The 19,185-nt window shown below is 36.5% G+C and overlaps 1 protein-coding gene across 3 annotated transcripts in view; it reads right to left on the reverse strand.

Moving 5' to 3' along the window:
• COPG2 (COPI coat complex subunit gamma 2) overlaps positions 1-19,185 on the reverse strand; it is a 200,016-nt gene that overhangs the window by 125,644 nt on the left and 55,187 nt on the right. For all 3 annotated transcript variants that reach the window (XM_019959091.2, XM_019959092.2, XM_070788173.1), the window contains 3 exons: positions 3,558-3,691; positions 2,750-2,817; positions 232-420 (listed from right to left, as the gene is read on the reverse strand). In XM_019959091.2, coding sequence (XP_019814650.1) covers positions 232-420; positions 2,750-2,817; positions 3,558-3,691 — 391 coding nt within the window. The remainder of the gene's footprint in view (positions 1-231; positions 421-2,749; positions 2,818-3,557; positions 3,692-19,185) is intronic.

Here is a 19,185-nt window from a genome sequence, read left to right on the forward strand (position 1 = left end):
AATGTAAAAGCTAAAACTGTAAAACATTCACAATAAAACATGGCAAAGTATCTTGAAGACTTAGAAAAACGTTTTTGAGGACACAGAAAGCAATAACTGGGAAAGAAAAAAATTAATAAATTAGACTTCATGAAACTTAAAACTTTTGTTCATCAAAAGACACTATTAAGAACAGAAATGTTATGGTAAGCCAGAGACTGGGAGAAAACATGGTCATATTTAAACTCCTACCTTGAACTCATCTGAGATTTCAGACACAAAGGATGATATCTGCTTCATGAGCCTGTCCACACTGCTCTCACTTCCTGTTTTGAGAAGCGTAGTAATGGCCAGGGTAGCAATGCTTCTGTTTGAGTCCGTGATCAAGTTTTCTAGGTCCAGATTGCAGGCAGTAACAGCAGAGGGGTGCTTCATTGCCACCTTGTCGAAGGGCAAGAAAAAAATTAAGCAAACTGCTACTAACAAAGACCAGAATTTTAAAAAATAAAAGGAAAATATGAATTTTATTTAATGTAAATGGCTTTAAAAAATCTAAATGAAACAGCATAAGTTAAAAAATAAGTATTTCAAGATGAATGCTTCGGATTAATAAAGTATGCTATATTATTTGATAAATGATTAACTGCTAGTTAAAGTACTGCATAGAACTTTATCTTCACAGGTTTCTATAACCTTTATAACAATATCATAGTCTATCTTTTACTACAGTTGGACTGTTTCTCCTCGTAGTACATGTGTTCATAGTTATCTATTCTACTAGATGTTAGGATCTCTGAGAGTAGGAACTAGAATGATAAACATTGCTCAAACATATTTAAACTTAGTATCACTTACAACACTTGTGGTATTTAAGCAAGCAAACTCCAGCCAAATTGGATTGGACATGGCCACTAAAACATGTCTGTCATTGACCTGATTCTTTGCTTTTATTGATGATGTTCAGCTCTCTGCCTAACCCAGTACTGGTATAGAATCCTTTACCATACAATGCTAAAATTTTGAAAACTCAGCAAAGTACTGGCATCAAAATTCACTTCACAGCATAACATGACCCAAACTAATGTAAGACTAACCTAGATAGCATATTCAAAAGCAGAGACATTACTTTGCCAACAAAGGTACGTCTAGTCAAGGCTATGGTTTTTCCAGCGGTCATGTATGGATGTGAGAGTTGGACTGTGAAGAAGGCTGAGTGCCAAAGAATTGATGCTTTTGAACTGTGGTGTTGGAGAAGACTCTTGAGAGTCCCTTGGACTGCAAGGAGATCCAACCAGTCCATTCTAAAGGAGATCAGTCCTGGGTGTTCTTTGGAAGGAATGATGCTAAAGCTGAAACTCCAGTATTTTGGCCACCTCATGCGAAGAGTTGACTCATTGGAAAAGACTCTGATTCTGGGAGGGATTGGGGGCAGGAGGAGAAGGGGATGACAGAGGATGAGATGGCTGGATGGCATCACCAACTCGATGGACGTGAGTTTGAGTGAACTCCGGGAGTTGGTGATGGACAGGGAGGCCTGGCGTGCTGCAGTTCATGGGGTCGCAAAGAGTCGGACACGACTGAGCAACTGAACTGAACTGAAGTATTAATTTATTCCAGTTAGTGAGGACAGTCATATATATAAAGCAGAAATATTAACGTGTCTGTGTCTAATTGCTCCAGGCACAAAGGGGTTAGTTAGTACTAATTTAAGAGATGGCATGATATTACCTCTCTAAAATTCAAAAATTGGTGAGTTCTCAGATACATTTGGCTGCAAGATTATAGATGAAGAAATGTACACCTATATCAACTCTTCAAAATACAATTCATATTGTTCTATAAAAGCTTCTTCCTTGGCTGCTCTAATTTCTCTCTTCTCCAACTGTTCATACAATTAATTTATAATCTACTGTAATCTAGTGTAATAATGTATGTAACTACATTAGATCAGTCTTCTATAATATTAAACTTTCATTTAAAATTTTTATAGTTATTTAATTCATTCTGTGCTTTGCACTGTATCCTCCAGATTTACACTGTCCAATATGGTAGCCAATAACCACAGATGACTACTAAGCATTTGAAATATGACTATTCCAAATTGAGGTATGCTGTAAATACAAAATAAACTAAATATCAAAGACTTAGTATGAAAAGCTAGAAGGTAAAAACGTATCAATACACAATCAGTATAAAATTATATTTTTTAAACATGATGGTAAATAAGATGTATTATTAAAATCAATCTCATCATAAAAAAACTTAATGTGGCTACAATAAAATGTAAAATTACACAAGTGACTTATGTAAGTGTTTCTACTGGATAGTGTTGCTATAGACCAGTCTTGTCCAAGAGAACTTTCTGCAGTGATGGAAATATTTTATATATGCAGTGTCTAATATGATAGTCAATAACAACACATGGGTATTGAGCACATGATGTGTGACTACAATGACTGAGGAACTGAATTTTTAAATTTTTATTTAATTATAATTAACTTAAATGGAAACAGCCACTTATGGCTAATGTCTGTCATATTGGATAGTATGGCTCTTGAATGTAAAATGCTTAAAGTCAGAAATGAATTATAATCCTTAATTGAATAATACTACCTATGGCCATATGTAAGGCCACAAATGCAAGTGAGGTACTACGAAGTGAAGCCCATAAATCATATCTACTAACTTTGGACAGAAAGCCAAATGCTTCAATTTAATGTTTCTGAATCAAACACTGATACAAAACAATAGTTAGAAAAGGAACCCCTACCTTGTTCAAGGTCCTCACAGCTGCATATCTCAAAGCTGGCTTAGGAGAACTACAGAAAAGCTGAAGAACTAGGAAAGAAAAAGGGTCACTGTTAATATAGCTCATTTCAACATTTAGCATATTTCTGAAAATATAGCACATGAAGAATCATATTAAAAATACACATAAGGAAATTAGATCATAGCATCAAAAATTCACAGAAAAATATACCATCAAAACTAGAAAAAGTACTTTTTGTTGAGTTATAAAAACTTTAAATATAGGAAACAAAGTTTATTCTTTTTCCTAAAAAATTAATATACCCATTAATATCTGAACTTAAAGAATAGGAATATTTATAGTTATAAGAGAAAATGGGCTTTTTAAACATGAAAGAAAACTTAATTTACTTGTTTTTTACTTTTTTCTAAGTAAAATCTTAAATGTTCTGAATATTAGGAAATAACTTCAGAAAGAGAAGTATAGTCACCCTTCCACATCTGCTGGGACCCCTGGCAGATACCCAAATCTGGGGATGCTAAAGAACCTTATAGGAAATCGTGTAGTACATTCAGCCCTTGGTATCTGCAGGTCCCACATCTAAGGATTCAATCAACCATGAATCAATCTGGTTGAATCAATAGGATGTAGAACCAAGGATATGAAAGTACAACTATAATTAAAGTACCAAAATAATCTGCATATCAAAATGGAAAGGCTATATATATATATACAGAGCTAAGGTTCAAAAATACCTATTCTGCAGACCTATGGAACTTAAAAAAAATAAGACTATAAACTAAAGCCAGTTATCAAATATACAACCAACCTGAAACAGCAGGTGCCAACTCCCTTGCAGTACAGTTAGGAAGATGGATGATAGCTGAAGCAGCTTCATAAATGACCATTTCATGTTTATTTCGCAAGCAGCTCTCAATGAAATCAAAGACTGGACTTTCATGGCTAACAGTAAATAGACATGGGGCATAATTAGACATCATAAAGAACAGAGGCAATGTGCACAGTGGTTAAAAGCACAGACAGAATGAGAAGCACTTTGGAAATATGAACGAAGGACCTCTAAAAATCCACCACTCCATAAAACCAATGAGAATACTAGTGTAAATTTCAAAATCAACTTTTTCAGTACTTTAGAAAATAGCCAAAGGCTTGCAACAATCCTAGAAATATTTATTCAAGATGAATTGCTGGATTTTCATGAGACCAGTAAGCTTTCTGGTATTTTGTTTGCTATCTGTGCTAAGTCACTTCAGTCGTGGCCAACTCTTTGCCACCCTATGGACCGCAGCCTGCCAGGCTCCTCTGTCCATGCAATTCTCCAGGCAAGAATACTGGAGTGGGTAGTCATGTCCTCCTCCAGGGGATCTTCCCAAACCAGGGATTGAATCTGCATCTCTTATGTCTTGCATCTCTTATGCATTGGCAGGACAGTTCTTTAGCACTAGCGCCACCTGGGAGGCCCTTGTATTCTGGTATTTTAACTTGCTCTACTTCATGCCCTCTTCCCAGCTTCATGGTAGCCTTGAAAACCAGGGCCTCAGAACCATACTAGCTCTGAAAGCCAGCAGCCCAATAGCCACTGAATGGGGCAGATGAATCTGGAGCACCATCAAAAGCCCTGTCCCTAGACCACAGTCACAACTTGACCTGATGCTCCCTAAAATAGCCCCATTCATGAAGCTAACCTTTTTTTTTTTTTTTTTCCCCTAGTGGGGGAACATGCCACACAGCATTGGGATCTCAGTTCACTAAACAGGGACTGAACCCATGTCATCTGTAGTAGTAGCATGGAGTCCTAACCACTCGACTGCCAAGGAACTCCCCAAAGCTAATTTTTATCTCATCTCACTCAGATGTCATTCAGTGAGGGAGGTCCTATCCCCAGGAGATGTGTCTCCCCAAAATCAGCAGCAATTGTTGAACACTGCAGTGCCAGAGGCAGTGACTCTAGTTGGGGCAAACAAGAAACTGGCCCAAAAAACATTAAAAAGAAAATGTAAGAAATGAGACACCCGCTTCTGACATACTCCTAGGATCTAGAAGGCTGTGCACATACCCAGGAAATTCTGAGAGAGCTTGAGCCTCTCACTCATACTTGACTTTGAGTTTCTGCACAATTAGGAAGGGAAGGCTAAGACAGAGTTATGAACTGCCAGATCATAGAAGGCATGCTCCAACACACAAAGTGCCCACTGATAAAAAGATGGGAGATATGTTGGTCGAAAGCATTAAAAAAAACAATCTGTGAAATTATTATCCTAACACTCAGTTAATCAAGTAGAGACTTCAGTAGGGATAAAGAATGACAGAGAGTAAGGACCACAGAATTACTTCTGGAAAGTCACTAAACAACAACAACAAGCAAACCCCAAGGACGGAGAAGGGGGAAGTAAGATTGCCAGTTACCACAGTATATTAAATATCCAGTTTTTGACAAAAATGTTATGACACACACAAAGAAATAGTGAGATATGGCCCATATATACAGGAAAAAAGCAGTAGAAATTACTCAAGGGAGCCCAGATGTTGGATTTACTAGGCAAAAACCCTAAGTCAACTAATATAAATATGTTCAAAGAAGCAAAGGAAACCATATCTAAAGAATTAAAAGGAATTTAACAACTACAGGCATGACAGTCATGCTTCACCCAAAGGAGATTATCAAAAAAGAAAAACAAAAGGCGCCAAATAGAAACTCTGGATTTAGAACAGTAGTGTATAACTAGAATAAAAAATTCAAATCTGCTTGGATAAAAAAATAAGAACCTACAACATACTGCCTATAAGACATTCACTTTAGGATGAAAGACACACACAGACTGAAAGTGAGGCATGAAAAAAGATTTCATGCAAATGGAAACAACAGGAAAGTAGGGGTTGGTTAGTTTAGTTGCTCAGTCGTGTCCGACTCTTTGCGCCCCATGAATCGCAGCACGCCAGGCCTCCCTGTCTATCACCAACTCCCGGAGTTCACTCAGACTCACGTCCATCGAGTTGGTGATGCCATCCAGCCATCTCATCCTCTCGTCCCCTTCTCCTCCTGCCCCCAATCCCTCCCAGCATCAGAGTCTTTTCCAATGTGTCAACTCTTTGCATGAGGTGGCCAAAGTACAGGAGTTTCAGCTTTAGCATCATTCCTTCCAAAGAAATCCCAGGGCTGATCTTCTTCAGAATGGACTGGTTGGATCTCCTTGCAGTCCAAGGGACTCTCAAGAGTCTTCTCCAACACCACAGTTCAAAAGCATCAAAAGTAGGGGTAGCAATATTCATATCAGACAAAATGGACTTTAAAACAAACTCTATAAAGGAAGACAAAGGAGGACACTATAAAATGGTGAAGGGATTAATACAACAGACATAAAGGGAGAAATTAACAGGAATACAGTAAGAGCAGGAGACTTTACCATCCCACTGACATCAATTAACAGATTTTTCAAGACAGAAAAGTAATAAGGCAAGAGAGATCCTAAATGGCACAAGAGAATGGATGTACTTAATTGATATCTACAGGATATTTCATCCCCCTTCAAAAAAGAAAAAACAAAGAAATACACACTCTTTTCAAGTGGTCATGGAACATTCTCTAGGATAGACTATATACTAGAACAGAAAACAAGTCTCAACTTATTTAAGACAACATAAATTATTTTAAGCATCTTTTCTGCCCACAACAGGATGAAACTAGAAATCAACCACAGAAAGAAAGATGGGGAAAAAAGAACAATTACATGAAGACTAAACAGCATCCTACTAGAAAAACCAGTAAGTCAACGAGGAAATCAGAAAATATTTCAAGACAAATGACAGTGAAAAACACAACCTTACAAAAATCTACAGGATGCAGCAAAAGTAGTTCAAAGAGGGAAATTCATGATACAGGCCTTTCTCAAGAAATAAGTAAAACCTCAAATAATCTACCCTACCACCTAAAAGAACTTGGGGAAAAAAGAATAAACAAAACCCAAAGTCATCAGAAGGAAGGAAATAATAAAGATTAGAGAGGAAATAAATAAAACAGAGATCAAAACAATAATAGAAAATATTGATTAAACCAAGAGCCGGTTTTTTGAAAAGACAAACAAAATAAATAAGCCTCTAGCCAAGATGACCAAGAAAAAGAGAGGATCCAAATAAACAAAATAAGAAATGAGCAGTAACAACCAATATCACAGATATGCAAAAAAACATAAGAAAATACTATGAACAAACCAACAGTTTGAACAACCAAGATGAAATAGGTTTTAGAAACACACAGTCAGCCAAAATTGAATCAAGAAGAAACATAATTTGAACAGACCAATCATTAGAAGTGAAATCAAATCTGTAATAAAAAAACAAACCAAAAAACTCCCTGCAAAAAAAAGTCCAGAACTGGATGGCTTCACTGGGGAATTCTACCAAACATACAAAGAGGAATTTATCTATCCTTCTCAAATTATTCCAAAAGATTTAAGAGGAGGGAACATTCCCAAAGTCATTCTGTGATGATTCACCCTCATATCAAAAACAAACAAAAACAGTACAAAAAAGAAAATTACAAGCCAACATCTTTGACAAATAAAGATGGAAAAATCCTCAATAAAATTTAAGCAACCCAATAATACATATAAAAGAGCATATACCATAGTCAAGTTGGATTCATTCCAGAGTCACAAAGATGGTTCAACACATGCAAATCAATGTGATATACCACATCAACAAAGAAAAAGACAAAAACCACATGATCATCTCAACAGAAGTAAAAAAGGCATTTGATAAAATTCAGCATCAATCCACGATAAAAACTCTCACTAAAGTGGGTAGAGAGGGGATACATTTCAACATAATAAAAATCATTTATGACAAACCCACAGCCAACATAATACTCAACAGTGAAAAGCTGAAAGTCTTCCTGCTAAATTCTAAAACAAGATAAGGATGCCCACTCTCACCACTGCTATTCAACATAATATTGGAAATCCTAGCCACAGCAATCAAACAAGAAAAAGAAAAAGTAACCAAATTTGAAAGAGGTAAAACTGTCATTCTATGCAGATGACATGATATTCAATATAAAAAACCCTAAAGACTCCACACAAAAACCATTAGAATAAATGAATTCATCAAGGTAGCAGAGTACAAGATTAATACACAGAAAACTGCTGCATTTCTTTACAGTAACAATGAAATATCAGAAAGTTAAAAAAAAATTGTTTAAAATCACATTAAAGAAAGAAACACCTGGGAATAAACCTAACCCAGGAGGTAAAAGAACTATGTGCTGATAACTCTGAACACTGACAAAGAAAACTGAAGATGACCCACAGAATCGGAAAGATATTCCATACTGTTGGACTGGAAGGATTAATATTATTAAAATGACCATACTACCCAAAGCAATCTACAGATTTAAGGCAATCTCTATCAAATTCTCCATGACATTTTTCACAGAACTAGAACAAGAATCCTAAAATTTATAAGGCACCACAAAAGGTCCAGAATTGGCAAAGCAATTCTGAAAAAAAAGAACAAAGTTGGAGGTAGCTACAGTAATCAAAATAGTATGGGATCTGCATAAAAACAGACACACAGATCAAGAGAACAGAATAGAGAGAACAGAAATAAACCCATACAATTAATCTTCAGCAAGGGAGGCAAGAATATACAATGGAGAAAAGACAGTCTCTTCAGCAAGTGGTGCTGGGACAGCTGGACAGCTACATGTAAATCAATGAAATCAGAACACTCTTTCACACAACATACAAAAATAAACTCAAAATGGTTTAAAGACACATAAGAATACCATAAAGCTCCCAGAAGATAAGAAAACATTCTCTGACATGTAGCGTAGCAATATTTTCTTAGACCTGTCTCCCAAGGTAAAAGAAATAAAAGCAAAAACAAACAAATGGGACCTAATCAAACTTAACAGATTCTGCACAGCAAAGAAGCCCACAAAATGAAAAGACAACCTATGGGGGTCTTCCCTGGCTGTCCAGTGGTTAAGAATATACCTTCCAATGCAGGAGACACAGGTTCAAACTCTGGTCAGGGAACTAAGAACCCACACGCCACAGGACAACTAAGCCTACAATGCCACAGCTAGAGAGCCCATGGACCACAACTAGAGAGCCCATGCACTGAAATGAAGACCCAGCACAGTCCAAAAAAAAAAAAAAGCTATTAAAACAAACAAAAGGACAACTTACAGAATGTGAGAAAATATTTGCAAACAACGTGACTGACAACAGGTTAATTTCCAAAATACACAAAGAGCTCATACAACTCAATATCAAAAAAATAGAAAAATTTAAAAATGGACATAAGACCTAAATAAACATTTCTCTAAAGAAAACATACAGATGAACAACATGCATATGAAAAGATGGTCAAAATCAGTAATTAGAGAAATGCAAATAAAAATCACAGTGAGGGGGACTTCCCTGGTGGTCCAGTGGTTTTAAGAATCCACCCTGCACTGCAGAGGATGCAGGCTTGATCCTGGTTAGGGAACTAAGATCCCACATGCCTTTCAGGGCAACTAAGCTTATGCACTGCAGCTACTGAGCCTGTGCACTCCAGAGCCTGAGCACCACAGCTAGAGAGCCCATGTGCTGCAACTACTGAGCCTGTGCACTCCAGAGCCCACGTGCCCCAACTAGAGAGCCTGCAGACCACAACTAGACGGTCCTTGCACCGCAACGAAACATCTCACATGACACAACACAGATCCCATGTGCTGCAACTAAGACTGGATGTGACCAAATAAATATTTTTATTAAAAAAACACAATGAGGTATCGACTTACACCAAAGATCTACACAGACACACCACAGTCAAAGTGCGAAAGGCGTTAAGACAGAAGAATGACAGAAGCAAGATAAAAGCTACTCAACACCTTGCAGAGTTGCGGTACAATATAATTATTGGCTTTTCATCTTAAACAATGGAATAGAGAATCCATATTCAAAGTGCTGAAATTAAAAAAAATCAGAATGGCTATCATCAAGAAGTCTATAAATAGTAAGTGCTGGAGAGAATGTGGAGAAAAGGGAACCCTCTAACACTGTTGGTGAGAATGTAAACTGGTGCAATCTCTAGGGAAAACAGTACGGAGGATCCTTAAGAACTAAAAATAGAGCTACCAATTGATTCAGCAATCTTACTTTTGGGCACACAACCAGAAAAGACAAAAACTCTAACTTGAAAAGACACATGCAGCCCAGTGTTCACAGCAGCACAATACAACAACCAAAACACGGGAGCAACCTGAATGTTCAACAACAGATGATGGATAAAGAATGTGTATATATACATACATATATATTAATACACACACACAATGGACTACACACACACACACACACACAATGAACTATATAACTCAGCCATAAAAAAAGAATGAATAATGTTGCTGTACACCTGAAACTAACACAGTATTGTAAATCAACAATACTCAATTTAAAAAAAGAGTTCAGAAACAATTTTTAAAAAATTAAAATCTGCACTCCAACAGCTGATTTGTACCAACAGTAGAAAAAGTAAACTTGAAGACAGGTTAAACTGAGATAATCCAGCTAAGGAAAATAAAGAATGAAGGAACAAAAAACAAACAAACAAAAAAAAAACAGAGCCTTAGAAACCTGTGGAGTATGATCACGTGTATCAACATTTTCATGATAGAAATGCCAGAAGGAAAGGGGAGAGACAAAGGGGCAAAAGGAATATCCTGAGAAATAATGACCAAAAACACCCAATATTTGTTTAAAATATTAATGTACACACTTGAGAAGCTCAACAAATCCCAAGTAGGAAAAATACAAAAAGATCTACACACAGACACACAACAGTCAAAGTGCCAAAGACATAAGACAAAATAAGGACAGCAGCAAGATAAAAGCTACTCATCACACTGTAGAGAAGAGCTACAATATAATTATTGGCTTTTCACCTTAAACAATGGAATAGAAAATCCATATTCAAAGTGCTGAAGTAAAAAAATAAAAATTCTCTATCCAGCAGAACTATGATCTAAAAATGAAGATTAAAAAAGGACATTCTCAGATAAATCATGCCTAAGACAATGCATTGCTAACATACCTGATGTTATAAAAAATACTAAATGAAGTCTGTTAAACTGAAAGACTGACTCCAAACAATGACATGAATAATCAAGGAGATATAAACAGCACTAGAAATGATAGATATGTGAGTTAATATAAATGATTCTGTAAATTTTTTTTTAATTTGTCTTAACTAAAGGACATAAAATTGTATAAAACAATTGTAACAGTGTAGTTGGATTTATAATGTATATACAAGCAATATACATGACAATAATAGCAAATAGGAGCAAGGAGAGAACAGAACTACACTGGAGCAAAGATTCTATATCTTACCAAAATTAAATTAGTCCTAATCTGAAGTAGATTGTGGAAAATTAAAATGCATATTTTAATTCCAAGAGAAACAACTTTTAAAAAAGTAAAAATACTGACAGAGGAATTAAAGTATACTGAAAATGTTAACACAAAAGAAGGAAAAGAAGAAGAGAGGAACAGAAAAGGAGACTTCTATAGAACAAACAGCAAAATAGCAAAGCTTAAATACAATCATATCAATAATTATATTAAATGTGAATGGTCTAAACATTCCAAGACAAAGATTGCCAGATATGATGAAAAGAAGCAGACTCAAACTATGTGTTGCTTACAAGAGACATGCATCAGGTTCAAAGACACAAATGAGATGAAAGTAAAATGATGGGAAACGATATGCTATGCAAACTAATCATACAAGATCGAGGGTGGCTATATTAAAATTAGACAAGCAGAATTTAAGAAAAAATATTACAAGAGATAAAAAGAGGTATTTCATAATGAGAAACTGCTCATTACAGTAGATTGATAAAACAATGATAAACATATACAAACTTAACAACAGAGCCTCAAAATATATGAAGCAAAGCTTAATACAAAAGGAGAAATATATCATTTAACAATAGCTAGAGATGTCTAGGAGAAGGCAATGGCACCCCACTCCAGTACTCTTGCCTGGAAAATCCCATGGGTGGAGGAGCCTGGTAGGCTGCAGTCCATGGGGTCGCTAGGAGTCGGATACAACTGAGTGACTTCACTTTATTTTTTCACTTTCATGCACTGGAGAAGGAAATGGCAACCCACTCCAGTGTTCTTGCCTGGAGAATCCCAGGGACGGTGGAGCCTGGTGGGGGGCCGTCTATGGGGTCGCACAGAGTCGGACACGACTGAAGTGACTTAGCAGCAGCAGCAGCAGCAGCAGCAGCAGAGATGTCTAAACCTACCTGATAGTTGATAGAACACCTAGATAAAATCATTAAGGATATAAAAGACTTGAACAATTTAATCACTCAACTCAACCCACAACATTCAACCCAGTGACTGTAATATATACATTCTTTTCAAGTGCATATGGACAGTTCTCAAAGACTTTAAATGCCAGTCATAAAACAAGTCTGAATACATTTAAAAGGACGGATATCATCAAAATATATTCCTCCAAAACAACTGAATTAAATACTACATGATCAGAAAATCAATCAAGGAAATACTCAATATTTAGAATTAAAAAACCCATTTCTAACTAACCCATGGGTCAAGAATAAATCAAATGAAAAACAAGAAAACATCTGAAACAGAATGACAACAAAAACACAACAAATCAAAATGTATAAGATGTAGCTAAAACAATGCTTCAAGGGAAATTTATAGCTGCAAACATCTGTACCAGAAAAGAAGAAGCTCTCAAATCAATAACCTAAGTATCTACAATAAAGAAATTAGAAAAAGAAGAGTAAACCAAGTACAGAGTAAGGAGAAAGAAAGTAAAAAGATCAGAGCAGAGATCAATGGACAAGAATGCAAAAATATAGTAATAAAAAATAATCAATGAAACACAAAGTTAGTTCTTTGTAAAAATTCAAAAAAATTGACAAACTTTTAGCTAGACTAAAGAACAAAATAAAACAGAAGGTATACAAATTACCAAAATCAGGAATGAAGTAGAGAACAATACTACTGACCCTAAAGAAATTTAAATGATTGTAAGAGAATATTATGAACAACTATATGCCAACAAACTTAGATGAAATGCCAAAATACCTAAAAGTACCAAACTACAAAACCTGACTTACAAAGAAAATATAGAATCTAAACAGAACTATGAGTTAGTTATTTAAAATCTTCCCTCAAAAAGAGCAGAGGTCACAACAGCTTCACTGGCTAATTCTATCAAATATTTAAAGAAATAATATCAATCTTTCACAAACTCTTTTAGAACATAAATGAGGGTAAAATATTTCCCAACAAATGATGTGATGCCAGTATTACCTGATTAACAAAGCCTGACAAATTCTCGCAAGAAAACAACAGACCAATGTCCCTCCTGACACAGACATATAGCTCTTCAATAAAATATCAGCTAACTGAATCCACCAATATTTTAAAAGAATTATAAACCATAATTAAGAACAAAAATTGATTTAACATCCGAAAATCTAATTTATGTTACATACCAAATTAATAATGAAAGGGACAGAAACCACTGATCATAGATTTAAAAAAAATCAACAAAATCTAATATCCACTCATGATAAATACTCTGAAGAAAACTAAAGATTGAAGAGAATGCCCACAACCTGATAAAAGGCATCTTCAAAAAAGCTATGGTTAACATCATGCTTAATGCTTTCTCCTTAAGATTAGGGACAAGGCAAGCCTACCTGCTTTCACCACTTCTACTCAACATTGTACTGAAGGTTCAAGATGATATAATTAGGAAAAAATTAAAAACATCTAGTTTGGAAAGAAAGAAAACTGTCTTTGTTCTCAGATGACACAATCCTGTACATGAAAATCCCAAGGAATATCACACACACACACACACACAAATACACAAGTGGAATTAATAAATGACCATAGCAAGGTTGCTGCTGCTGCTGCTAAGTCGCTTCAGTCGTGTTCAACTCTGTGTGACCCCATAGATGGCAGCCCACCAGGCTCCACCGTCCCTGGGATTCTCCAGGCAAGAACACTGGAGTGGGCTGCTATTTCCTTCTCCAATGCAGGAAAGTGAAAAGTGAAAGGGAAGTCGCTCAATCGTGTCCGACTCCTTGCGACCCCATGGACTGCAGCCCACCAGGCTCCTCCGTCCATGGGATTCTCCAGGCAAGAATGCTGGAGTGGGGTGCCATAGTAAGGTTACAGGATACAAATTAACATGAAAAAATAAAAAATCAACTGTATTTCTATATATTGGCAATAATTAATTCAAAATAAAATTAATAATACTATTCAAAACATCAGAAAGAATAAAATACCTAGAAATAAATTTAATAAAAGCAATTCAAAACTTTTACACTGAAAACTATAAAACCCTGCTGAGAAATCTAAATAAACAGAGAAAAATTCTGTTCATGGACTGGAAGACTTGCTATCAAAATGGCAATTTTCCTAAATTGGTTTATCCAAAATAGATCTATTCTATTCAATGCAATCCCAATAAAAATACCAGCAGGCTTTTTGTTGTAGAAATTCAAAGCTGGTCCCAAAATTTACATGGAAATATAAAGGACTTCATCTGTAGGGCTTCCCTGGTGGCTCAGCCAGTAAAGAATCTTCTGCAGTGAAGGAGACGCGGGTTTGATCCCTGGGTCAAAAAGATCCCCTGGAGAAGGAAATGGCAAACTACTCCAGTATTCCTGCCTGGAAAATCTCATGGACAGAGGAGCCTGGTGGGCTATAATCCATGGGATCACAAGAGTTGGACACAACTTAGCAACTTAAACCATCATCACCTTACCTGTCTCCTGAGAAGCCTGCATGCAGATCAAGAAGCAACGATAGAACCAGACATAGAACAATGGACTGGTTCAAAATTAAAAAGGGAGTACACTGAGGCTGTATACTGTCACCCTGCTTGTTTAACTTATATGCAGAGTACATCATGTGAAATGCTGAGCTAGCTGATGCACAAGCTGGAATCAAGACTGCAGGAAGAAATATCAATAACCTCAGATATGCATATGACACCACCTTTTATGGCAAAAAGTGAAGAGAAACTAAAGAGCCTCTTGATGAAGGTCTAAGAGGAGAGTAAAAAAGCTGGCTTAAAACTCAACATTCAAAAACTAAGATCATGGTACCCAGTCCCATCACTTCACAGCAAAAGATGTGGAAAAAGTGGAAACAGTCACAGATTTTATTTTCCTGGGCTCCAAAATCACTGCAGATGGTGACTGCAGCCACAAAATGAAAAGATGCTTGCTCCTTGGAAGAAAAGTTATGACAAACCAAGACAGTTTATTAAAAAGCAGAGACATCACTTTGCCAACAAAGGTCCGTCTAGTCAAAGCTATGATTTTCCAGTAGTTATGTATGGAAGTGAGAGCTGGACTATAAAGAAGGCTGAATGCTAAAAAAAACAAAAACAAAAAAAACCAAAAAAACGAAAAACTGATGTTTTCAAATTGTGGTGCTGGAGACGACTCTTGAGAGTCCCTTGGACTGCAAGGAGATCAAACCAGTCAATCCTAAAAAGGAAATCAACCCTGAATATTCACTGGAACGATTGATGCTGAAACTAAAGCTCCAATACTTTGGCCACCTGATGCGAAGAGCCGATTCACTGGAAAAGACCCTGATGCTGGGAAAGATTGAGGGCAGGAAGAGAAGGGGGCAACTGAGGATGAAATGGCTGGATGGCATCATCAACTCAATGGACATGAGTTTGAGCAAACTCTGGGAGATGGTGAAGGACAGGAAAGCCTGGCATGCTGCAGTTCATGGGGTTGCAAGGAGTCAGACACGACTTAGCAACTGAACAACAATAAAGGGCCCAGAAGAGTCAAAACAACTTTCAAAAAGCTAAATACAGCAAACAATGACAGATCTGAAAGTAAAAACAGAAAGCAATTCAATAATATTGATAGGAGAGGACTTCAATACCCCACTTTCAATAGTGGATAGAATATCCAAATAGAAAATCAATAAGGAAGCAGTGGATCGAAACAACGTTGACCTAACAGATATATAAAGAACCTTTCACTCAACAGCAGCAGAATATACATTCTTATCAAGTGCACAGGGAACATGTTAGGCCACACAACAAGTCTTTAAAAATTTAAGAAGGTTAAAGTCATACCAAGTATCTTTTTCAACCACAATGTGATGAAACTAAAAATAATAAAAGAAAAACTGGAAAATTCACAAATGTAAGAAAAATAAAACACATTCCTGAACAACCAATGGGTCAAAGAAGAAATCAATAGAGAAATTAGAAAATACTTTCAGATAAACAAAAACACAGCACTCCAAAATCTATGGGATGCAGTAAAAATATACAAAGAGGAAAGTTTATAGCAAAACCTGAAATTTTTTGAAATGCCATCTATGATAATATAGATACAAAATTAAAAATAATTGCCAGAGAAAATTCTGAAATTAACAAGTGAGTTTAACAGAATATGGGTCATTTTGTCCAAAACTGATCTTCTAGCCACTCAGAAAAGAAGCTAAATTCCTATTAACCTCCATAACAAGTGGACTCAGCTGAATGTGTAATCGATTCTGGACAACCAGAAAGCTTGGACTCAAGCTCCTTCCTATCATGCCAAAGGAGGGGATGATACTTCCCCAACAGTAAAAGGTGGACATGGAGTAGCCCATGGCTACTAGTATGCCATGTCATACATCTGGAAAGGTTTGGATCCCAGTCTTTGATTATGCCAGAGAAGGACTGCTCTCCTCAAAATTTATGCTAAGTCATCAAAATAAGGTCTAGGTTATCCAATTTGTTCACATATAATTGTTAACAGTAATCTGTTTTGACCTTTTTTTATTTCTGTGGCATGAGATGTAATGTCTGCCACTTATTTTTTCTGCATCCCACCCCTGATCACAACAGTGAGTGGTAGGTGCTTTGGTATCTAACGTAGTTTAAAAATCTCACATCTCAAGGGTCATAATCCCTCTCTTGGGATGAGAAAAATGGTCCTGATAGATGTCTGTACATTGTTCTAGAATAAAAGGGCAACGTGGAGCTCAGTGCAACTAGTACTACTCCAGCGCATGAGTTTTGCCCAATAAATTTTACTCCAGTAGGTCAGGTATGAGTTTTGCTTGGAAATTTGTACTCACCTGCATAAAAATTGTTATGGCAAGGTGGGCATCAAGTCAGATATCTACTGTGGCTTTCTGGAAGTGGATCAAAGGATGAGAGGTCAAAGACTCATTTTGGCAGCATGACCAGTCATTGGGATGGCTGGTCTCCCTAGAGAAAAGTCCCAATAAATGAAAAATCTGAGGAATAAGATTGCCCAGGTTAGAACCTGATTGTTATTAATGGTCTTGGTGGGAGTGTTCCAGGAAGAGGAAAACTCAACCGAGGGGAAAGCTAAACAATCCCTGACAAAATTATACACACACACTCACACACAGAAAATATAAATAAGGATACAAAACTAGAGCTGGAAACACTACTGCAAATGAATACGAAAAGGGGATTTGTTCTACCATATACCTACACTATTAGAAAGCTGTGATCATAAGGCAATGTTCGCTGGTACAGGGACACAAATATAGAGCAGTGGAGAACAGGAACCGAGAAACAGACCAATGCATACAAGGATGCCTATTTCATGGCAAAGCTGATATTGCATAGCAGTGAGTATAGACAGGTATTTCAACAAATGGTGCTGGAACTACTGGGTATCTATATGGGGAAAAAAAACTGCTATCTTATACGAGTCAATCCTAAAGGAAATCAATCCTAAATATTCATTAGAAGGTCTGATGCTGAAGCTCCAATACTTTGGCTACTTGATGCAAAGAGCTGAAACTCATTAGAAAAGACCCTGATGCTGGGACAGATTGAAGCAGGAGGAGAAGGGGATGACAGAGGACAAGATGGTTGGATGGCATCACTGACTCAATGGACATGAGTTTAAGCAAGCTCCGGGAGCTGGCGAAGGACAGGGAAGCCTGGCATGCTGCAGTCCATGACTTACTAAACAACAACAATCTCATACCATATCCAAAAAACAATTTCAGGTAGATTACAGACCTAAAATATGAAAGTTAAAACTATAATGCTTATATAAAACAGTACAGATGATACAGTTCAGAACTTGGGGTAGAAAACATTTCTTGATTAAGACACCCAAATTATCACTCCAAAAGTAAAAGAGTGACATTATATTTAAGAACATTCTGTTCATTAAGATATCAAGAAAGGAACAGACAAACTTGAGTGTGAAAAACTATTTCCAACACATAAAACCAACAAAGGATTCACATCTAGAATGCAGAAGACCGAGAAATCAATAAGGATAAAGTAGATAACCCAAATTCCTTCCCCCAAAATTGGGGCAAAATACCAAAAGGTATTTAAATAGAAAGAATATACAAATGGCTAATTAGTACAGAAAAAGGTTTTCAAACTCATTAGTAATCAGGAAATTACAACTTAAAACCACAATGATTTGTCAAGGATGCCAAGACAATTTAATGGAAAAAGAACAGTCTTTCACCAAATGGTGTTGTGTGCTCATGCTCAGTGGTGTCCAGCTGTTTGAAACCCCACGGACAGCAGCCTGCCAGGCTCCTCAGTCCATGGGATTTCCAAGGCAAGAACACTGGCATGGACTGCCACTTCCTTCTCCAAAATGGTGCTGAGACAACTGCAAACTCATACTGCAACTGGATATCCACATGAAAAGGATGAAACTGAGCCCCTACTTCACATCACACAAAAAATATCTCAAAATGGATCAAAGATCAAAATGTGTACAAGATAAAACTCTCAGAAGAAAGAAGCAAAAGTGTAAATCTTTGTGACCTTGGATTAGACAATGGTTTAGGTAAAATAACAAAAGCACAAGCAACCAAAATAAAACACCACACGTATTAGTCTTGGTCAAAGGACACTGTCAGGAAATTGAAAAGACCACAGAATGGGAGGAAACACTTGCAAATTATGTGTGTAATAAAGTTCTAGTATCCAAAATATATTTAACAACTACCACAAATAAAAGATAAATAACCCCATTCTTATAATAAGAAAAGGATTTGAAAAGACCTTTCTCCAGAAAAGATACAGAAATGCCCAAAAAGCACATGAAAAGATGCTCAAACTTGTTAGGGAAATAAAGCCTTTCTTGCCGTCAAACCAAGAATTTCTTCATACAGTTTTTTTCAATAAAACTTTTCCAATGGGGAAAAAAAAATCCCAACTGATATACCTCTTCATACCTACTATGGCATGTATAATTTCAAAAGACAGATGATAATAAGTGTTGGTTAGGATGTGAAGTCAAGAGTCTTCACACATTGCTGTCAAGAATGCAAAATGGTGCAACCACTTTGTAAAACAGTTTGGCATTCCTCAAAAAGTTAAACATAGTTCCATTAAGACCTGGGGAT

The sequence above is a fragment of the Bos indicus genome, chromosome 4, assembly GCF_029378745.1.
Source record: "Bos indicus isolate NIAB-ARS_2022 breed Sahiwal x Tharparkar chromosome 4, NIAB-ARS_B.indTharparkar_mat_pri_1.0, whole genome shotgun sequence".
NCBI classification, from domain to species: Eukaryota; Metazoa; Chordata; class Mammalia; order Artiodactyla; family Bovidae; genus Bos; species Bos indicus.